Genomic DNA, 22312 nt, shown 5'->3' on the forward strand with positions numbered 1-22312 from the left:
CTAAGTAAGAACCCCAGCAACACAATTTGTTTATTGTCATGACATGCCAGAGCTTCATTTCAATGACAGAGTTGCAATGGAAGAGAACACACAGAGAGAGAGAGAGAGAGAGAGAGAGAGAGAGAGAGAGAGAGAGAGAGAGAGAGAGAGAGAGAACTTACAAATTCACTCTGTAAGTGTTACAGCAACACTCATTGGTGTACAAGAATCCCAGTGTTGGTTTTAATAACCAGTGTTAAACTGAAACCAAGCACATCATTATCATATTTCCCAGCATGCTCTATTGCAGGTAGAGTTTTAGAATTGTTTCAATAAACAGTACCAGTAAAAAGTTTGGAAACACCTACTCATTCAAGGGTTTTTCTAGATTTTCACTATTTTGAATTTGAAATAACACATATGGAATCACGTAGTAAGCAAAAAAGTTTTAAACAAATCAAAATATATTTTATATGTGAGATTCTTCAAAGTAGCAACCCTTTACCTTGATGACAGCTTTTCACAGTCTTGGTATTCTCTCAGTCAGCTTCATGAGGTAGTCTCCTGGAATGCATTTCAATGAACAGGTGTGCCTTGTTAAAAGTCAATATGTGGAATTTCTTTCTTTCTTAATACGTTTCAGCCAATAATTTGTGTTGTGACAAGGTAGGGGAGGTATACAGAAGATAGCCCTATTTGGTAAAAGACCAATCTATATAATGGCAAAAACAGCAGAAATAAGCAAAGAGAAATCAGTCCATCATTACTTTAAGACATGAAGGTCAATCAATCCAGAAAATGTCAAGAACTTTGAGTTTATTCAAGTGCAATTGCAAAACCATCAAGCGCTATGATGAAACTGGCTCTCATGAGGACTACCACAGGAAAGGAAGACCCAGAGTTACCTCTGCTGCAGAGGATACATGCATTAGAGTTAACTGCACCTCAGATTGCAGCTCAAATAAATGCTTCACAGAGTTCAAGTAATAGACACGTCTCAAAATCAACTGTTCAGAGGAGACTGTGAATCAGGCCTTCATGGCCAAATTGCTGCAAAGAAACCACTACTAAAGGACACCAATAATAAGAAGAGACTTGCTTGGGCCAAGAAACATGAGCAATGGACATTAGATCTGTGGAAATCTGTCCTTTGGTCGGATTAGTCAAAATGTGAGACTTTTGGTTCCAACCACCGTGTCTTTGTAAGACGCCGAGTAGGTGAATTGATGATCTCTGTATGTGTAGTTCCCACCGTGAAGCATGGAGGAGGAGGTGTGATGGTGCTTTTCTGGTGACACTGCCAGTGATTTATTTAGAATTCAAGGCATACTGAACCAGCATGGCTACAACAGCATTCTGCAACGATACGCCATCCCATCTAGTATGTGCTTAGTGGGACTATCATTTGTTTTTCAACAGGCTGTGTAAGGGCTATATACCAAGAAGGAGAGTGATGCAGTGCTGCATCAGATGACCCGGCCTCCACAATCCCCTGACATCAACCCAATTGAGATGGTTTGGGATGAGTTGGACCGCAGAGTGAAGCAGCCAACAAGTGTTCAGCATATGTTGGGACTCCTTCAAGACCATTGGGAAAGCATTCCAGGTGACTACCTCATGAAGCTGGCTGAGAGAATGTCAAGAGTGTCTAAAACTGTCATCGAGGCCAAGGGTGGCTACTTTGAAGAATTTAAAATATAACATACATTTAGATTTGTTTGACACTTTTTTTGGTTACTACATGATTCCATATGTGTTATTTCATAGTTTTGATGTATTCACTATTATTCAACAATGTAGAAAATAGTACAAATCAAGAAAAACCCTTGAATGAGTAGGTGTGTTCAAACTTTTGACTGGTACTGTATATGTTTTTTGCATGTAATCCAATCTGTTACTTGGGACTCTCGTATCTGTTACTGAAATGGTTGTTCCAGTTAAGATGGTTTAGGTCGGGCCTCCCGAGTGGCACAGTGGTCTAAGGCACTGCCACTAGAGATCCTGGTTCGAGACCAGGCTCTGGCTGTGACCGGGAGACCCATGGGGTGGTGCACAATTAGCCGTTTGTCCCATTTGTCCCATTGTGCACTAGCGACTCCTGTGGTGGGCTGGGCGCAGTGTACACTGACACAGTTGCCAGGTGTATGGCATTTCCTCTTACACATTGGTGTGGCTGGCTTCTGGGTTGAGCGGGCATTGTGTCAAGAAGCAGTGCGGCTTGGCTGGGTTGTGCTTTGGAGGACACACGGCTCTCGACCTTCGCCTCTCCCGAGTCCGTATGGGAGTTGCAGCGATGGGACAAGATTGTAACTACCAATTGTATACCACGAAATTGGGGAGAAAAGGGAATAAAAAAAGATGGTTTAGGTAGTCTCTTATCTTGGTCCTTCTGTAGCTCAGTTGGTAGAGCATGGCGCTTGTAACGCCAGGGTAGTGGGTTCGATTCTCGGGACCACCCATACGTAGAATGTATGCACACATGACTGACTGTAAGTCGCTTTGGATAAAAGCGTCTGCTAAATGGCATATATATATATATATATCTTAATCTTCTCAACCCGGCAGTCAATCTGAATAAAAGTTGTGGTTGATGTTTGATATCCCCAAGCAAGTATGATGTTGCTTGCAGGCCTGATGTGGCCTGTAAACCATGAGTTTCAGGTTACTGTATTATGGTAAAACTAAGGCCTTGTGAAATACATGTTGTATTGTGTTAAATAATTACATTTTAATGAGAACATATTCACTTAGGACTTCACTTGGTGAAGGCCACAGGACTTAAAACTGATGAATGCAACAACCATGTTTCTGTCAGGAACAAATACTGTCATGGGTGGTAACTCTGCACTTCACTTGAAAGGCAAGGCACTCTGGGAAATACGCAAATAAGGCTTTACACTAAGCAGTGTGTTAATTGAACACTGACAGTGTGGACCGTATAGACACTGGACCCGTGTTAAATGTAACACTGTCAGTGTTGATTTAACACTAGAGAATTTGCTGTGTAGAATATGGCATGCATCCACGCATCTGTGCTTACTTGCATCATGCAAAGCCATTAAGCCAAGCATCCTTCTCAGAAGAACGAGTTGAGATGGCCTGACTTGACTGTACATTGTGGAATGTACTGTAGTATAGTTTTGCATTACGTCATTGTAGATATGCAAAGGGAGAGCGAAGGAATCCAAATATAACTCAATTTAGTATTGCATCATACAATGACACACATAGTAGCATGTGTGTCAGTGTATGTCAAGGTCATTGAGTTCTCCATGTGTGGAAATGTGCCAACATTTCAGAGGGTGTGTCAAAATGTCACATGTCAATCAATGGCAGAATGTATTAAATATCCATATAATGAGCTATAGTGTGCTATATAGTGGGAAGTATATCAACATATAATGGCATGTACTGCTGTAATGTAAGTAATTATAGTGTAATGTATGTTAGTAATACTAAGTATACTGTATATCAAGAAAGTATGGATTGATGTTTATAGTATGTTGCAGTGTGTACTAGTGTATTTTAGGACCAAATACTGGGTGTATGTATGTGTGTATGAAAATAAATGTGTTATTGTGGGGTTCCAACATATACTGTAATGTCGTGGTATTATTGCAGCACACCTGTTTCAAGGGTGGGCTGTAATAGTGTACTGTAGTGTGTATTAGGGTAGTGTGGTGTATATCAGTTTGGTGTTGGTGTGTAATTGTAATGTCCGGAAAGGACCGGTAGTAAACTCCTATGACGCCTCCTCTATCTTCTCCCCAGCTGCTGCTGGCTCCTCCACATTTTCCGCCTCTTCCACCTTTTCTACCACTTCAACCTTCTCTTCCTCTACAGCTGTGGCTGCCTCTGGCTGTGCCTCCGCTTCTGTCTTCTTTTCCTCTACGTCTGCTGGCGTATTCCCGATCTCCGGTGCGGTGGCAGCGCTCTCGGCTGGCGTCTCCACGGCGGCAGTACATTGCACACTCAGGGAGGTTGCCAGGTAGCCCACCAGGTCCATGTACTCCTCGAAGTTGACTTTACCGTCCTGGTTGGAGTCCAGGCCCTGTCGCATTTTCTTCACCGCCTCGGAGCTGTCCGTGTCCTGGGTGCAGGGTAGATACAGAGACGGGCAGACATGACTCAGAGGCGACACCAGCAGAGGTGGCCTCAGTAGTAACTGACCCCTTACATCACAAGGTGCAGTATTGTTTTGTGCAGCATGATTAATAGACATACCTTGATTCAACCCAGTTTAAGAATGTATTCATTTTAGGTGCAACCCACCCATTTTATATGTTAGTCTCAAGGTCATCAGACTGCTAAACAGCCATCTCCAGCGCATCAAAGGCAGCTGCCTATAGACATAGATTAGGAATCACTGGCCACTTTTAGAAATGGATCACTAGCCACTTTAAAAAGGTTTCAGTCTCATATGTATAAAATGCACACTATTCTACGGTATCTTAGTCACTTTTAAAATGTGTTTACATATTGCATCACGCATTTCAAATGTATATACTGCATTGTATTCTATACTACACCACTGACTGTTAAACAGCCATCTCCAGCACATCAGAGGCTGCTGCCTACAGACATAGATTAGGAATCACTGGCCACTTTAAGGAAATGAAACCCTAGCCACTTTAATAATGTCTCCGTATCTTGCATTTACCGATCTCATATGTATAAATTGAACCGTGCTAAATACTATTCTACGGTATCTTAGTCACTTTAATTGTGTGTAAAAATTGCATCACCCATTTCATATGTATATACTGTACTCTATACTATGCCACTGTATCTTAGTCCAATGCTGCTCTGACATATATGTATATATATATATTCTTAATCCATTCTTTATGTGGTCGTTCTGTAGCACAGTTGGTAGAGCATGGCACTTGTAATGCCAGGGTAGTGGGTTCGATTCCCGGGACCACCCATACGTAGAATGTATGCACACATGACTGTAAGTCGCTTTGGATAAAAGCGTCTGCTAAATGGAATATATTATTATTATATATTATTTACTTATATGTACAGTTGAAGTCGGAAGTTTACATACACTTAGGTTGGAGTCATTAAAACTCGTTGTTCAACCACTCCACACATTTCTTGTTAACAAACTATAGTTTTGGCAAGTCGGTTAGGATATCTACCTTGTGCATGACACAAGTCATTTTCCCAACAATTGTTTACATGCAGATTATTTCACTGTATCACAATTCCAGTGCGGGTACATCATGTTGTGGGGGTGCTTTGCTGCAGGAGGGACTGGTGCACTTCACAAAATATATGGCATCATGAGGCAGGAAAATTATGTGCATATATTGAAGCAACATCTCAAGGCAACAGTCAGGAGGTTAAAGCTTGGTCGCAAATCGGTCTTCCAAATGGACAATGACTCCAAGCATACTTCCAGAGCAAAATGGCTTAAGGACAACAAAGTCAAGGTATTGGAGTGGCCATAACAAAGCCCTGACCTCAATTCTATAGAAAATTTGTGGGCAGAACTGAAAAAGCGTGTGCGAGCAAGGAGACCTTACAAACCTGACTCAATTACACCAGCTCTGTCAGGAGGAATGGGCCAAAATTCATCAAACTTATTGTGGGAAGCTTGTGGAAGTCTACCCGAAATGTTTGACCCAAGTTAAACGATTTAAAGGCAATGCTACCAAATACTAATTGAGTAAACTTGTAAACTTCTGACCCACTGGCAATGTGATGAAAGAAATAAAAGCTGAAATGAATCATTCTCTCTACTATTATTCTGACATTTCAAATTCTTAAAATAAAGTGGTGATCCTAACTCACAATTCCTGACATTTAACCTAGTAAAGATTCGGTACCTTCCGGCATTTAGAAATTGTTCCCAAGGATGAACCAGACTTGTGGAGGTCTTGGCTGATTTCTTTTGATTTTCCCATGATGTCAAGCAAAGAGGCAATGAGTTTGAAGGTTGACCTTGAAATACATCCACAGGTACACCTCCAATTGACTCAAATGATGTCAATTAGTCTATCAGAAGCTTCTAAAGCCATGACATCATTTTCTGGAATTCTCCAAGCTGTTTAAAGACACAGTCACCTTAGTGTATGTAAACTTCTGACCCAGTGAAAATGTGATACAGTGAATTGTAAGTGAGATAATCTGTCTGTAAACAATTCTTGGAAAAATTATGTGCTAACAAGAAATTTGTGGAGTGGTTGAAAAACTAGGTTTAATGACAGCAACCTAAGTGTATGTAAACTTACGACTTCAACTATATATATATATACACACACACTACTGTTCAAAAGTTTGATGTCACTTAGAAATGTCCTTATTTTTGAATAAAGAAAAAAAGAAAGAAAAGCACATTTTCTGTCCATTAAAATAACATCAAATTGATCAGAAATACGATGTAGACATTGTAAATGTTGTAAATGACTATTGTAGCAGGAAACTGCAGATTTTTTAATGGAATATCTACATAGGCGTACAGAGGCCCATTATCAGCAACCACACTCCTATGTTCCAATGGCACGTTTTGTTAGCTAATCCAAGATTATAATTTTAAAAGGCTAATTGTTCATTAGAAAACGCTTTTACAATTATGATAGCACAGCTGAAAACGGTTGTCCTGTTTAAAGAAGCAATAAAACTGGCCTTCTTTAGACTAGTTGAGTATCAGGAGCATCAGCATTTGTGGGTTCGATTACAGGCTCAAAATGGCCAGAAACAAAGATCCTTCTTCTGAAACTCGTCAGACTATTCTTGTTCTGAGAAATGAAGTCTATTCCATGCAAGAAATTGCCATGAAACTGAAGATCTCGTAAAACGCTGTGTACTACTCCCTTCACAGAACAGCGCAAACTGGCTCTAACCAGAATAGGAAGAGGTGTGGGAGGCCCCGGTGCACAAATGAGCAAGAAGACAAGTACATTAGGGTGTCTGGTTTGAGAAACAGACAGCTCACAAGTCCTCAACTGGCAGCTTTATTAATTGTAACTAAGCATCCCGGATCCGGGAGTGTTGTCATCAACTGACACTAATTAGCATGACGCAACGGACATAAATATCACTAGAAAATATTCATATTCATGAAATCACAAGTGAAATATATTGAAACACAGCTTAGCCTTTTGTTAATCACCCTGTCATCTCAGATTGTGAAAATATGCTTTACAGCCAAAGCAAGACAAGCATTTGTGTAAATTTATCGATAGCCTAGCATAGCATTATGCCTCGCTAGCAGCAGGCAACCTGGTCACGAAAATCAGAAAAGCAATCAAATTAAATCATTTCCCTTTGATGAGCTTCGGATGTTTTCACTCACAAGACTCCCAGTTAGATAGCAAATGTTCCTTTTTTCTAAAAATATTATTTTTGTAGCCGAAATAACTCCGTTAGTTCTTCACGTTTGGCTGAGAATTCGGTCACGACAACGCCAAAAAATATTCCAAATTAGCTCCATAATATCGACAGAAACATGGCAAACGTTGTTTATAATCAATCCTCAAGGTGTTTTTCAAATATCTATTCGATAATATATCAACCGGGACAGGTGGCTTCTTAGTAGGAAAGAGAGAAACAATGGCTGCATTTGTCTTTTACGCACAAAACACTCTGAGAGACTCCAGCTGACCACTGACGCAATGTTCAGGCTCATTTTTCAAAATAAAAGCCTGCATCTATGTATTGTGACACTAGAAACATTAGGGAAGCCATAGAAAAAGGAATCTGGTTGATATCTCATTCGCTGCTCAATAGGGACGCATAGGAACGCAGAGCTTTCTAAATAAGAGTCCCTTCCTGATTGGATTTTTCTCTGACTTTTGCCTGCAATATCAGTTCTGTTATACTCACAGACAATATTGTTACAGTTTTGGAAACTTTAGAGTGTTTTCTATCCTAAGCTGTCAATTATATGCATTATTCTAGCATCTTGTCCTGATAAAATAGCCTGTTTACTTTGGGAACGTTATTTTTCCAAAACTGAAAATAGTGCCCCCTAGATTCAACAGGTTAAATAGAACCCGCAAAACACCAGTCTCAACGTCAACAGTGAGGACCTGTTCTTGGCGCAGTTGCAAAGAAAAAGCCATATATCAGACTGGCCAATAAAAATAAAAGATTAAAATGGGCAAAAGAACACAGACACTGGACAGAGGAAGATAGGGAAAAACGTGTTATGGACAGACGAATCTAAGTTTGAGGTGTTCGGATCACAAAGAAGAACATTCATGAGGACGCAGAAAAAATGAAAAGATGCTGGAGGAGTGCTTGCCGCCATCTGTCAAGCATGGTGGAGGCAATGTGATGTTCTGGGGGTGCTTTGGTAGTGGTAAAGTGGGAGATTTGTACAGGGTAAAAGGGAAGTTGAAGAAGGAAGGCTATCACTCCATTTTGCAACACCATGATATATCCTGTGGACAGCGCTTAATTGGAGCCAAATTCATCCTACAACAGGACAATGACCCAAAGCACAGCTCCAAACTATTTTTAACCTTTATGTAACTTGGCAAGTCAGTTAAAGAACATTCTGTATTCTGTCTATAATGGAGTGCCCAGCACAGTCACCGGATCTCAATCCTATTGAGCTGTTATGGGAGCAGCTTGACCGTATGGTACGTAAGAAATGCCCATCAAGCCAACCCAACTTGTGGAAGGTGCGTCAGGAAGCATGGGGTGAAATATCTTCAGATTACCTCAACAAACTGGAAAGCCAAAGGTCTACAAAGCTGTATTGCTGTAAATGGAGGATTCTTTGATGAAAGCAAAGTTTGAAGGACACCATTATTATTTCAATTAAAAATCATTATTTATAACCTTGTCAACGTCTTGACTATATTTCCTATTCATTTTGCAACTAATTTCATTTATGTTTTCATGGAAAACAAGGACATTTCTAAGTGACCCCAAACTTTTGAACGGTAGTGTATATAACATTTTATTGGTTGCAAGAAGAGTCACAAGGTTGATATGGTCATTGGAATAAGGGACCAAATACTAAACATTTGACTACTTTATCCACAAGAATCTTTAGGTGTCAATAATTTTGACCCCTACTTTTTTGAGAAAACATTTTATTACTTGCTAAACAAAATCTCTTTCTCTGAGCAATTTAATTAGTATAAATAATATAGCTCAGCAAAAAAGAATATAGCTCAGCATTTGAATGACTTATTTTATATAGTCATTATTGATCCTCTTTATCAAGGGTGACAATCATTTTGGACCACCACTGTATGTGTGTATTTCGGAGGGGTTAGGATAAAGCAGACATACAATTGACGAATAAAGTGATATTTAGCTTAACAAATATAGCTCAGTCAAAGAGTTCAGAAAGGTGTAGTATTTATAGCTGGTGAGTGTGGAGGCTGCTGTCTAACTGACCATCATGATGTTGTGGAGTTGGCTCTTCACCAGCTTCTGGAAGTCATTCCCTCCCAAACTCTCCTTTCCCTTGGCTGACTTCAGGAAGACACCAACTATAGTCTGAATGGCCGACTCCATGACTGCTCTCTCTGCCCAGAGAAAGAAGGGTAGGGTGTGGTAAGTTTTTTTTGACAAGGTGGTTGAGAGAGAGAGAGAGAGAGAGAGAGAGAGAGAGAGAGAGAGAGAGAGAGAGAGAGAGAGAGAGAGAGTGAGAGAGAGATAATTGTATTTGTCACGTGCCGAATGCCTTAGTGAAATGCTTACTTACAAGCCCTTAACCAAAAAAACAGTTGTAAGAAATAAATGTAACAAATAATTAAAGAGCAGCAGTAAAATAACAATAGCGAGGCTATATACAGGGGGTACCAGTACAGAGTCAATGTGCGGGGGCACCGGTTAGTCGTGGTAATCGAGGTAATATGTACATGTAGGTAGAGTTATTAAAGTGACTATGCATAGATAATAACAGAGAGTAGCAACAGCGTAAAAGAAGGGGGGCAATGCATATTGATTAGATGTTCAGGAGTCTTATGGCTTGGGGGTAGAAGCTGTTTTAGAAGCCTCTTGGACCTAGACTTGGCGCTCTGGTACCACTTGCCGTGCGGTAGCAGAGAGAGCAGCCTACGACTAGGGTGGCTGGAGTCTATGACAATTTTTATGGCCTTCCTCTGACACAGCCTGGTATAGAGGTCCTGGATGGCAGGAAGCTTGGCCCCAGTGAAATACTTGCGGTCAGAGACCGAGCAGTTGCCATACCAGGCAGTGATGCAACCCGTCAGGATGCTCTCGATGGTGCAGCTGTATAACCTTTTGAGGATCTGATGACCCATGACAAATCTTTTCAGTCTCCTGAGGGGGAATAGGTTTTGTTGTGCCCTCTTCACAACTGTCTTGGTGTGTTTGGAACATGTTTTTTTTTGCTAGTGATGTGGACACTAAGGAACTTGAAGATCTCAACCTGCCCCACTACAGAGCCCCTTCGATGAGAATGGGGGCATGCACGGTCCTCATTTTCCTGTAGTCCACAATCATCTCCTTTATCTTGATCATGTTGATGGAGGGTTTATTGATCTGGCACCACACGGCCGTGTCTCAGATCTCCTCCCTATAGGCTGTCAAGTCGTTGTCGGTGATCAGGCCTACCACTGTTGTTTCATCTGCAAACTTAACGATGGTGTTGGAGTTGTGCCTGGCAGTGCAGTCATGAGTGAACAGGGAGTACAGGAGGGGACTGAGCATGCACCCCTAATGGGCCCCTGTGTTGAAGATCAGTGTGGCGGATGTGTTATTACCTACCCTTACCACCTGGGGGTGGCCCGTCAGGAAGTTCAGGATCCAGTTGCAGAGGGAGATGTTTAGTCACAGGGTCCTTAGGTTAGTAATGAGTTTTGAGGGCACTATGGTGTTGAACGCTGAGCTGTAGTTAATGATTAGCATTCTCACATAGGTGATTCCTTTGTCCAGGTGTGAAGGAGCAGTGTGGAGTGCAATAGAGATTGCATCATCTGTGGTCCTGTTGGGGCGGTATGCAAATTGGAGAGGGTCTAGGGTTTCTGGGATAATGGTGTTGATGTGAGCCATGACCAGCCTTTCAAAGCATTTCATGGCTACAGACGTGAGTGCTACGGGTCGGTAGTCATTTAGGCAGGTTACCTTAGTGTTCTTGTGCACAGGGACTATGTTGGTCTGCTTGAAACATGTTGGTATTACAGATTCAGACAGGGAGAGGTTGAAAATGTCAGTGAAGACACTTACCAGTTGGTCAGAGCATGCTCAGAGTACACGTCCTGGTAATCCATCTGGTCCTGCGGCCTTGTGAATGTTGACCTGTTTAAAGGTCTTACTCACATTGGCTGCGGAGAGCGTGATCACACAGTCATCCGGAACAGCTGATGCTCTCATGCATGTTTCAGTGTTACTCGCCATGAAGCAAGCATAGAAGTAATTTAGCTCGTCTGGTTGGCTCATGTCACTGGGCAGCTCTCGGCTGTGCATCTCTTTGTAGTCTGTAATAGTTTGCAAGCCCTTCCACATCCGATGAGCGTCGGAGCCGTTGTAGCACGATTCGATCTTAGATGACGCTTTGACTGTTTGATGGTTCATCGGAGGGCATAGCGGGATTTCTTAAAAGCGTCCGGGTTAGAGTCTCGCTCCTTGAAAGCGGCAGCTCCACCCTTTAGCTCAGTGCGGATGTTGCCTGTAATCCATGGCTTCCTGTTGGGGTATGTCACTGTAGGGTCGACGTCATCGATGCAATTATTGATGAAGCCAGTGACTGATGTGGTGTACTCCTCAATGCCATCGGAAGAACATATTCCAGTCTGAAAGTCACTGGTGCTTCCTGTTGTCTGTTTTGCTTGTTGAGCAGGAATCAGGAGGATGGAATTATGGTCAAATTTGCCAAATGGGGGGCGAGGGAGAGCTTTGTACACGTCTCTCCAGATCCTCTCAAGTTCTGTCAGGTTGGATGGGAGCGTTGCGGCACAGCTATTTTCTGGTGTCTCCAGAAATGTTTGATCGGGTTCAATTCCGGGCTCTGGCTGGGCCACTCAAGGACATTCAGAGACTTCTCCCGAAGCCACTCCTGCATTGTCTTGGCTGTGTGCTTAAGGTCGTTGTCCTGATGGAAGGTAAACCTTCGCCCCAGTCCGAGGTCCTGAGCAATATGGAGCAGGTTTTTATCAAGGATCTCTCTGTACATTACTCCGTTCATCTTTCCTTCGATCCTGACTAGTCTCCCAGTCTCTGCCACTGAAAAACAACCCTACAGCATGATGCTGCCAGATTTGACCCTTGACATTCAGGCCAAAGAGTTCAATCTTGTTTTTTTCAGACCAGAGAATCTTGTTTCTCATGGTCTGAGAGTCCTATAGGTGCTTTTTTGACAAACTCCAAGCGGGCTGTAATGTGCCTTTTACTGAGGATTGGCTTCCGTTTGTCCACTCTACCATAAAGGCCTGATTGGTGGAGTGCTGCAGAGATGGTTGTCCTTCTGGAAGGTTCTCCCATATCCACAGAGGAACTCTGGAGTTCTGTCAGAGTGACCATTGGGTTCTTGTTCACCTCCCTGACCAAGGCCCTTCTCCCGCAATTGCTCAGTTTGGCCGGGCGGCCAGCTCTAGGAAGAGGCTTGGAGGTTCCAAACTTCTTCCATTTAAGAATGATGGAGGCCACTGTGATCTTGCGGACCTTCAACGCTGCAGACATTTTTTGGTACCCTTCCCAAGATCTGTGCCTCGACACAATCATGTCTCGGAGCTCTACGGACAATTCCTTCGACATCATGGTTTGGTTTTTGCTCTGACATGTACTGTCAATTGTGGGACTTTATATAGACCAAATCATGTCCAATCAATTGAATTTACCACAGGTGGACTCAATTGAATTTACCACAGGTGAGATCAAGTTTTAGAATCAACAACTTGTAGAATTTCTCCAATCAAGTTGTAGAAACTAGAGGTCGAACAATTATGATTTCTCAATGCCGATACCGATAGCGGTTATTGGAGGACCAAGAAAAAGCCGATACCAATTAATTGGACGATTTTTTGACATTTATTGTAATAATGACAATTACAACAATACTGAATGAACACTTATTTTAACTTAATATCAATAAATCAATAAAATCAATTTGGCCTCAAATAAATAATAAAACATGTTCAATTTGGTTAAATAATGCAAAAACAAAGTGTTGGAGAAGAAAGTAAAAGCGTGTGCCATGTGTGCCAATGTGCCATGTAAGAAAGCTAACGTTTAAGTTCCTTGCTCAGAACATGAGAACATATGAAAGCTGGTGGTTCCTTTTAACATGAATCTTCAATATTCCCAGGTAAGAAGTTTTAGGTTGTAGTTATTATAGGAATTATAGGACTATTTCTCTCTATGCCATTTGTATTTCATATACCTTTGACTATTGTATGTTCTTATAGGCACTTTAGTATTGCCAGTGTAACAGTATAGCTTCCGTCCCTATCCTCGCTCCTCCCTGGGCTCGAACCAGGAACACAACGACAACAGCCACTCTCGAAGCAGCGTTACTCATGCAGAGCAAGGGGAACAACAACTCCAAGTCTGAGAGCAAGTGACGTTTGAAAGGCTATTAGCGCGCACCCTGCTAACTAGCTAGCCATTTCACATCGGTTACACAAACCTAATCTCGGGAGTTGATAGGCTTGAAGTCATAAACAGCGCAATGTTTGACGCACAACGAAGAGCTGCTGGAAAAATGCACGAAAGTGCAGTTTGAATGAATGCTTACGAGCCTGCTGCTGCCTACCACCGCTCAGTCAGACTGCTCTATCAAATAATAGACTTAATTATTTTTATTTTACCTTTATTTATATATATAACATAATAACACACAGAAATACAAGCCATAGATCATTAATATGGTCGAATCCGGAAACTATCATCTCGAAAACAATTTATTCTTTCAGTGAAATACGGAACCGTTTGTATTTTATCGAAGGGGTGGCATCCATTAGTCTAAATATTCCTGTTACATTCCACAACCTTCAATGTTATGTCATAATTACCTAACATCCTGGCAAATTAGGCGGCCCAAACTGTTGCATATACACTGACTCTGCGTGCAATAAACGCAAGAGAAGTGACACAATTTCACCTGGTTAATATTGCCTGCTAACCTGGATTTGTTTTAGATAAATATGCAGGTTTAAAAATATATACTTCTGTGTATTGATTTTAAGAAAGGCATTGATGTTCATGGTTAGGTACACAATGGAGCAACGATACGCACCGCATCGATTATATGTAACGCGGGACACGCTAGATAAACTAGTAATATCATCAACCATGTGTAGTTAACTAGTGATTATGATTGATGGATTGATTTTTATAAAATAAGGTTAATGCTAGCTAGCAACTTATCTTGGCTTACTGCATTCGCGTAACAGGCAGTCTCCTCGTGGAGTGCAATGAGAGGCAGGTGGTTAGAGCGTTGGACTAGTTAACAGGTTGCAAGTTTGAATCCCCCGAGCTGACAAGGTGAAAATCTGTTGTTCTGCCCCTAAACGAGGCAGTTAACCCACCACCGTTCCTAGGCCGTCATTGAAAATAAGAATGTGTTCTTAACTGGCTTGCCTAGTTAAATAAAATATTAAATAAAGGCGTGTACATTTTTTTGTTCTAAAAACTTGAAATCGGCCCTAATTAATCGGCCATTCTGATTAATCGGTCGACCTCTAGTTGAAACATCTCACGGATGATCAATGGAAACGAGATGCACCTGATCTCAATTTCGAATTTTTATTTTTAATACATGGCAAACATTTCTAAAAACCTGTTTTCACTTTGCCATTATGGGGCATTGTGTGCAGATTGATGAGGAACATTTTTATTTCTATTTTAGAATAAGGCTGTAACGTATCTAAATGTGGAAAAAGGGTAGAGGGGTCTGAATACTTACTGAATGCACTGTAATTATTTTTGTGAAAATCTAATTTAAGGAGACAAAGATAGGCACCACAGTGGAAAAATAAACAGTGAATCTCCCTGAGATATATAAAGGCTTGTCGTTTCAGGTGTTGTGTCTGGAACTTCTTGGTAGGATAGGGTAGGTAGGCGACAGACAGGCGATGAGCGATAAACTAAGAAGGTGATAGAGAGTCTGACTGAGAGACAAGCGCCGATGCACAATGGAAGTTCTGATCTTTGATAGGTCATCTGATCTACTGAAGCCACCACACAGCCAGGGCTTCAGATTACCTCAGGGATTACCTGCCTGCTCTCAACCTTTTTCTAGCTCTCTCTTGCGATCTCTCTCTCTTTCTTTATGTTACTCTCTCGCTTCCTCTATCTCTCTTTTTCATTCTTTATCTGTCTCGCTCTGTCTCTTTTATCTCTCTTGCCTTACTCACACCCTTATGCACAGAACACTCTCATGCGATTTCAAAAGGCATTTCTAGATTTTGTGAGGGACAGACATTTTACATAGTGAATATGTTAGTGTGTGTGTGTATGTGTGTGTGTGCGTGGATCCGTGTTTGTGTGTGCTTTATGCCCCTGAGTTTATATATGAGTAATACGGTTGTATGTACAGTATGTCAAAATTTTGGACACACCTACTCATTCAAGGATTTTTCTTTATCTTTACTATTTTCTACATTGTAGAATAATAGCGAAGGCATCAAAACTATTAAATAACACATATGGAATCATGTAGTAACCAAAAAAGTGTTAAACTAATCTAAATATATTTTATATTTAATATTCTTCAAAGTGGCCACCCTTTGCCTTGACAACAGCTTTGCACACGCTTGGCATTCTCTCAACCAGCTTCACCTGGAATGCTTTTCCAACAGTCTTGAAGGACTTCCTACATATGCTGAGCACTTTTTGGGTGCTTTTCCTTCACTCTACAGTCCAACTCATCCCGAACTATCTCAATTGAGTTGAGGTCGGGTGATTGTGGAGGCCTGGTCACCTGATGCAGCACTACATCACTCACCTTCTTGGTCAAGTAGCCCTTACACATCCTGGAGGAGTGTTGGGTCATTGTCCTGTTGAAAAACAAATGATAGTCCACTAAGCACAAACCAGATGGGATGACGTATCACTGCAGAATGCTGTGGTAACCATGCTGGCTAAGTTTGCCTTGAATTCAAAATAAATTACAGACAGTGTCACCAGCAAAGAACCCCCGCACCATCACACCTCCTCCTCCATGCTTCAGGGTGGGAACCACACATGCGCCGATCATCAGTTCACCTACTCGGAGTCTCACAAAGACACAGCGGTTAGAAGAAAATATTTCAAATTTGAACTCATCAGACCAAAGGGCAGATTTCCACCGGTCTAATGTAAATTGCTCGTGTTTCGTGGTCCAAGCAAATCACTTTTTATTGGTGTCCTTTAGTAGTGGTTTCTTTGCAGCAATTCGACCATGAAGGCCTGAACAGTTGTTGAGATGTGTCTGTTACTTGAACTTTGTGAAGCATTTATTTGGGCTGCAATCGGGGGGTGCAGTTAACTCTAATAAACTTATCCTCTGCAGCAGAGGTAACTATGGGGCTTCCTTTCCTGTGGCGGTCCTCATGAGAGCCAGTTTCATCATATAGCTTGATGGTTTTTGCGACTGCACTTGAAGAAACGTTCAAAGTTCTTGAAATTTTCCAGATTGACTGACCGTCATGTCTTAAAGCAATGATGGACTGTCGTTGCTCTTAGCTTTTTTGAGCTGTTCTTGCCATAATATGGACTTGGTCTTTTACCAAATAGGGTTATCTTCTGTATACCACCCCTACCTTGCCACAATACAACTGATTGGCTCAAACGCATTAAGAAGGAAAGAAATTCCACAAATGAACTTTTAATTAAGCACACCTGTTAATTGAAATACATTCCAGGTGACTACCTAATGAAGCTGGTTGAGAGAACGCCAAGAGTGTGCAAAGCTGTCATCAAGGCAAAGGGTGGCTATTTTGAAGAATCTAAAATATATTTAGATTTGTTTAACACATTTTTTGTTACTACATGATTCCATATGTTTAATTTCATAGTTTTGATGTATTCACTATTATTCTACAATGTAGAAAATAGTCCAAATAAAGAAAACCCCTGGAATGAGTAGGTGTTTCCAAACTGTTGCCTGGTACTGCATGTAATATAGGCCATGAGTGTAGGACTGATTGCACGAGATATGCGTAATATGTGTCCTATTACTCACAATAGACAGCTGTATGTGTAAGATTGCCCTCACACTGAGCAAAAAAATACAAATTTTTGTCAGTGGAGATCAGTTAAACATGATAGGAATTTACAGGCCAACTCTGCACCAAACTAGTGAACGGAGATGTTAAGTTGGCCAACCTCACTCGTTTGTCAACTTATTTAAATGTAGCACACAAAGTACACACACACATCTGCCAAGAAAAAGCATACACTGTAAAGGGGTTACTGTGAATTTGACAGTAGTTTACAGGCAGCTCGGTGGCACGTAAAAATCTGTATTTCATATTACAGTACACCTACTGTAATATAGATACGGTATCAAAGAAAGTCCTTTGTAATTATACACAGTACAATAAAGTAATATTCACTGTATTATACTGTAAAAAAGTAAATGCTACCATAATCGGAATGAATTAATGGATGAATTAAATGTTTTTTACTGTAAATACTAGGGATTGGTGCAAGTAGATTAGATCCTAAGTGTTTACACATTACAGTACAGTATATTACTGAATATTTGGTGTTTAATTTCACTTGCACTTCTAGAGGTCTTAAAGAAAGGTCTAAGCCATCTGACCAAGATGTTTTAATGGGGTCAAGTTTAAGGAGCTGCTTCAGCACCTCGGACTCAGTGACCGCCTGCAGGGAGAAACTTTGTAGCGGGGCTGGGGAATAAGATGGAGAAGCGTCGGGGCTAGTCACATTAGAAGGGGTGAGAGATGAGGAAATGTTGGGCCAGGAGGCATGGCTGAGTAAAATAGGAATCCTGACTTAATGAAGTGGTGATTAAAGTGCTCAGCCATGTGCTTCTTGTTACAGTGTACCTTATAGCTTTTTACAATAGACTTTCACTTGTTAAATCTGTTTTTGGAAATCCGAGGGGGCTTTTGAGAAGGTAAATAAATCTGCCATTGTAAAGAAACATGTCACACTTCAGCACCTCCTCATCACCTTCTTCTCCCCTCTCTTCCAAACCCTCCTTCTCCTAGTGCAATCTCCACATCCACAGGCAATTAGGAAACATGGATATTAGCCTAATTATGCTGAGAAAGAGTGAGGGCAGCATATTAAAAGCTACACTTTCATTGTCCACTCTGACAAGCTCCAAGAAATACTGTCAACCGCAACCGGTACTAAGTCTGACCCTGTGGTTCTAACACTCTTTACTGTTGCTACATCTACATTAACACCATACATTGATTGATACCAATTACCGAAGAGACATGTGTTATTATGTGGTTATATATAGACCTACCATATATGTGATTGAAAAGAGGCAACTGATAAGGGTAAAGTCCAATGAGAGTGTAGTAGCTACTCTCTGGATTTTTATAGACTTGAGGCATTAGAGTAGGCTGTTTGGATAAACATATATTCTTTCTGATTATTGAAATGTAAAAAGTTGTACAGTTAGATTGTTTTTAATTGCACTATGAATTGACATGCAAAATCTAAATATGGCCCCAACGAAGAGGTGAAGCCCAAGGAGAAACATTGATAAGTAGGCCTAACGGATCCATGCGCACCAGAGTTCACACCTTCGCGGATGTTGGCCTACATGAACCACAATGACCCGTCATTCCCTGGTAATCCTCAAACTCTTTACAACAAAACCCACAGTCACTATTCTTGCACTGCCATTTCTGTCCTATTCTTACATGTATTATTTACTTGGTGGACTGGCTGCAACCTGGCTATGCCTTCTCACAGTCAAGGTCAGTGACAGTCAACCTCATCTCCAAACTAATGAACACGGGGCTTCTATTACTTAGCCGACGTCACAAGGACAGCTCTGACCCCACCTCAGTTCCGACACACACCAACTATTATGTCGAGCAAAGGCCAAAAAACAACTCAGCAAATAATTAAATATAGACACCCAGAGGTTTTCCGTTTCACTCCAGAGCCCAAAGTAGATTGAGTGTTGCCTTTCCAAATGGGCGAATGTGATACAGTACGTGCTCTGAGTAATGACAATACTACCGCTTGTGTGGCATGAAATATTAAGAGAGGAACAAGTTAGGTTGTGGCTATATACTTTAGCTATAATGCAAAAAGTTGTCTGTGATGAGATTCGAACTCGCAAGGGTGGGTTGAGTGGGCGTATAACGCAAACGTCTAGCAACCCAAAGGTCACAGACAACTTTAGCATTTTAGCAACTTTCAATTACTTACTACTTTTTAGATACTTTGCAACTACTTAGCATGTTAGATAACCATTCCCCTAACTCTAATCTTAACCCTTTTAACTAACCCTTCCCCTAACCTTAACCCTTCCCCTAAACCTTACCTTAATAACCCTTTAACCTAACTCCTAAACTTAACCCTAACCCATAGTCTAGCTAACATTAGAAAGCTAATTAACGTTGGCCACCTAGCAACATTCGTAACATTTGATAGGTTTTGCAAATTCGCAACATATAATACAAATCATACAAAATGGGTGATGTACATCCACAATTAATAGATACCACCGTAACATGTCATACTAAATGAAGTGTCTCGCATTTATGTACAGAACAATACGAAATGCTCTGAGGCCAGGTTGGTTGGAGTGGCAGCAAGTATTAAACCTTTAATTACAGTAAAATACTGTGAAATACAAATCCTTCCCCTCAACTAATTTAATTAATCCATTAATTCATTCCGATTATGGTAGCATTTACTTTTACAGTTGAATACAGTCATGTACTGTGCGTCATTAAAGTGCTTGCTTTGATACCATATTACAGTAGGTGTACTGTACTGTAATATGAAATACAGGTAACATCTTTACAGTGTAGGTTTAATATGTTATTTAAATAGTCAATACATTTTAGGCCAGTTGTACAAACCAAACAGGCTCATATTGCTCATGGTAGGCAAGATGATCGATCCGTTTTACAAAAGAGGCACACTTATCGGCTATTTTTGGGTTGAGAGTGCACTCGCTATGACTGATCAATAATGATCAAGAAGGGCTATGCGTTTATGATAAATAATGCACTACTGACATATAGTTAAATCGTTTTTTGCCCTTTAAAATCGAACGTTATTTGCTACTTTAAAAAAACCCAGTCTTTCTTGAAGTCTCTAACAGCTTCGTCATTGGCACTGTCTCTTAGAGCGTATACGTTTCACGAGACAGTTCCTGCAAGGGTGTATCTAAAACGTGGCATAAGCGTTATGATTTAAGCACGTTTACAGTGCAAAACTTTTTCAATAAAGCATGAACAAAATATGTAACTCACCATATACTTCCTACAGGGCAAGCAAACAGTTCACGTGTGCCCAATTTTGTGTTTATTTTCCCGTCTATGTCCTCGGTTTGAGAACCCCCCCCAAAACGTGCCAAACTAGAGCTGCAGAATCTCTTCCTTGATTTAGTTTTTTCTTAAACTTTTTTCCCCTGACAAGTCAAAGGGCGTGTACCTGGGAGAGTGCGAAAGTGGGGAATGTGTAAGAGACGTAAAACAACTTTTATATGAGTGGGTAAAATGTATATCAACCTTGGAACATATTTTCTCTCTATTCTATTATCTTTGGCATGTGGTGCTTCTTTATGTCGTCTGATTTGCTTTGTTCCAGGCCAATAATTTGAGTAGGATATTCAGATTAATAGATGATACGGGGAGAGATTTGAGTGTTGAGTTGCTTTTTTATTTTTTTATTTTACCTTTATTTAACTAGGCAAGTCAGTTAAGAACAAATTCTTATTTTCAATGACGGCCTAGGAACAGTGGGTTAACTGCCTGTTCAGGGGCAGAACGACAGATTTGTACCTTGTCAGCTAAGGGGTTTGAACTTGCAACCTTCCGGTTACTAGTCCAACGCTCTAACCACTAGGCTACCCATTTAATTGCACAACCCTTTATATCCTAAATTAACTGGCAGTTTCATTTTATGAAATTAACACAAGTTTAGACTTACACCTAGATCACACCAACACTGTCATTCCATAAAATGGTACGCGACATCTGGATATGTGTGCAGCAAAAGTTCAACATTCATCCTCTACTACCATTTCTGTTACACCTTCGATGCATACAGTTTGATGCATACTTTCGATAAATCCTACATATGCACCACACAGAACGCACTGAAATTCTCTGCAACGAAATGCTGCAAGGCAAATGCAGCGTTCCATTGGAAATTAAATGTACTGTGGTTGTGATTGAGGCATTAGGCCAATTTGTGGACAGTAGTGATCTTTACCCCTCTCATACACCCAGACTCAAGCCAATCAAGTGGTAACTGCCTTAGGAGGATGTCCAGACCACTCCAGGACTACTGCAGTGAAATGCATGTGCTCTCTCTCACACACACACAACTTTTGATCCCACTTAGAAGTCTAGTCCTGCCCAATCTCCCGCCCCGGGGGGGTGTCACGCTGTTTCTCATTGCTGACAATGATTTGTCAGCCATCACGCCCACACTGGCACCTTGTGTTTAATTAGGATATAAAGTCCAAAGTCTGATGCCCAGTATCAAAATTGCAATGGAAACATCTACTTCCCCATATAGTGCACTATTTTTGACCATTCACTAAACAAGCAAAATGTACATGTAATTAAACAATAGAGTACATGGACAGGCAAGCAACTTTCCTGTATCCAATGTATTGTTGTTGACCTAGGATAAAATGTAGACTGGTAATGGAGACACAGATGGTAGTTAGCAGCAGGGATGTAGACTGCACTTACATCACTGTAACAATTGGAAAGGCTGCTTTGTACAGGCATTATGAACCCCTATAGGATCACTGTAACTCATGTAATTGTGGGAGCAGTATAGTGTTACTATCCAATTATGCTATTAAATAAAGGTTGTGATACACCCACACTAAATGAGAGGATGTACAAAAGGGTGGTGGACAGTCCAGAAATCTCCCCCCCGGCATTTCCAATGAGCAGGCCCATTTTCTCCCCTCTAGGCCTCCAATCCACCATTTAGACAGGCCCATTGAGCTAAAGATGGACCAGCTAATCTGGCATTTTCCAGAATTGCCCTATGGCCAGTGCATCTCTGAGTAATAGATGTCAATGAACCAAAAATAGACAGAAGGAGAGTTAAGACAATGGATCCTTTTGTTGAAAGTCTCCTGCTTTAGAAAATGATCAACTGAATAATTGTGCATGTCAATTCAGATTAAAAGCTTGCCACACAGCTACATAGAGGATCATTTAATTGCACATTGATACACATCCAACGGAATCCAACACATTGTTTTTATTGGCTAAAAGCCCACTTGCTT

The 22312-nt window shown here is 41.0% G+C and overlaps 1 protein-coding gene across 1 annotated transcript; it reads right to left on the bottom strand.

Annotated features, from left to right (window-relative positions):
- LOC118399100 (protein S100-A16-like) lies at positions 1-20477 on the bottom strand. Its single transcript, XM_035794887.2, has 4 exons — positions 20310-20477; positions 9343-9473; positions 485-4069; positions 1-52 (listed from the first exon to the last, which is right to left on the bottom strand). Exons 2-3 carry the CDS (start codon positions 9460-9462, stop codon positions 3722-3724), a joined length of 468 nt encoding a protein of 155 aa, XP_035650780.1. The 5' UTR covers positions 9463-9473; positions 20310-20477; the 3' UTR covers positions 1-52; positions 485-3721.
- Between the last annotated feature and the right edge of the window lie 1835 nt (positions 20478-22312).

The sequence above is a fragment of the Oncorhynchus keta genome, chromosome 20 (genome assembly GCF_023373465.1).
Source record: "Oncorhynchus keta strain PuntledgeMale-10-30-2019 chromosome 20, Oket_V2, whole genome shotgun sequence".
Taxonomy (NCBI): domain Eukaryota; kingdom Metazoa; phylum Chordata; class Actinopteri; order Salmoniformes; family Salmonidae; genus Oncorhynchus; species Oncorhynchus keta.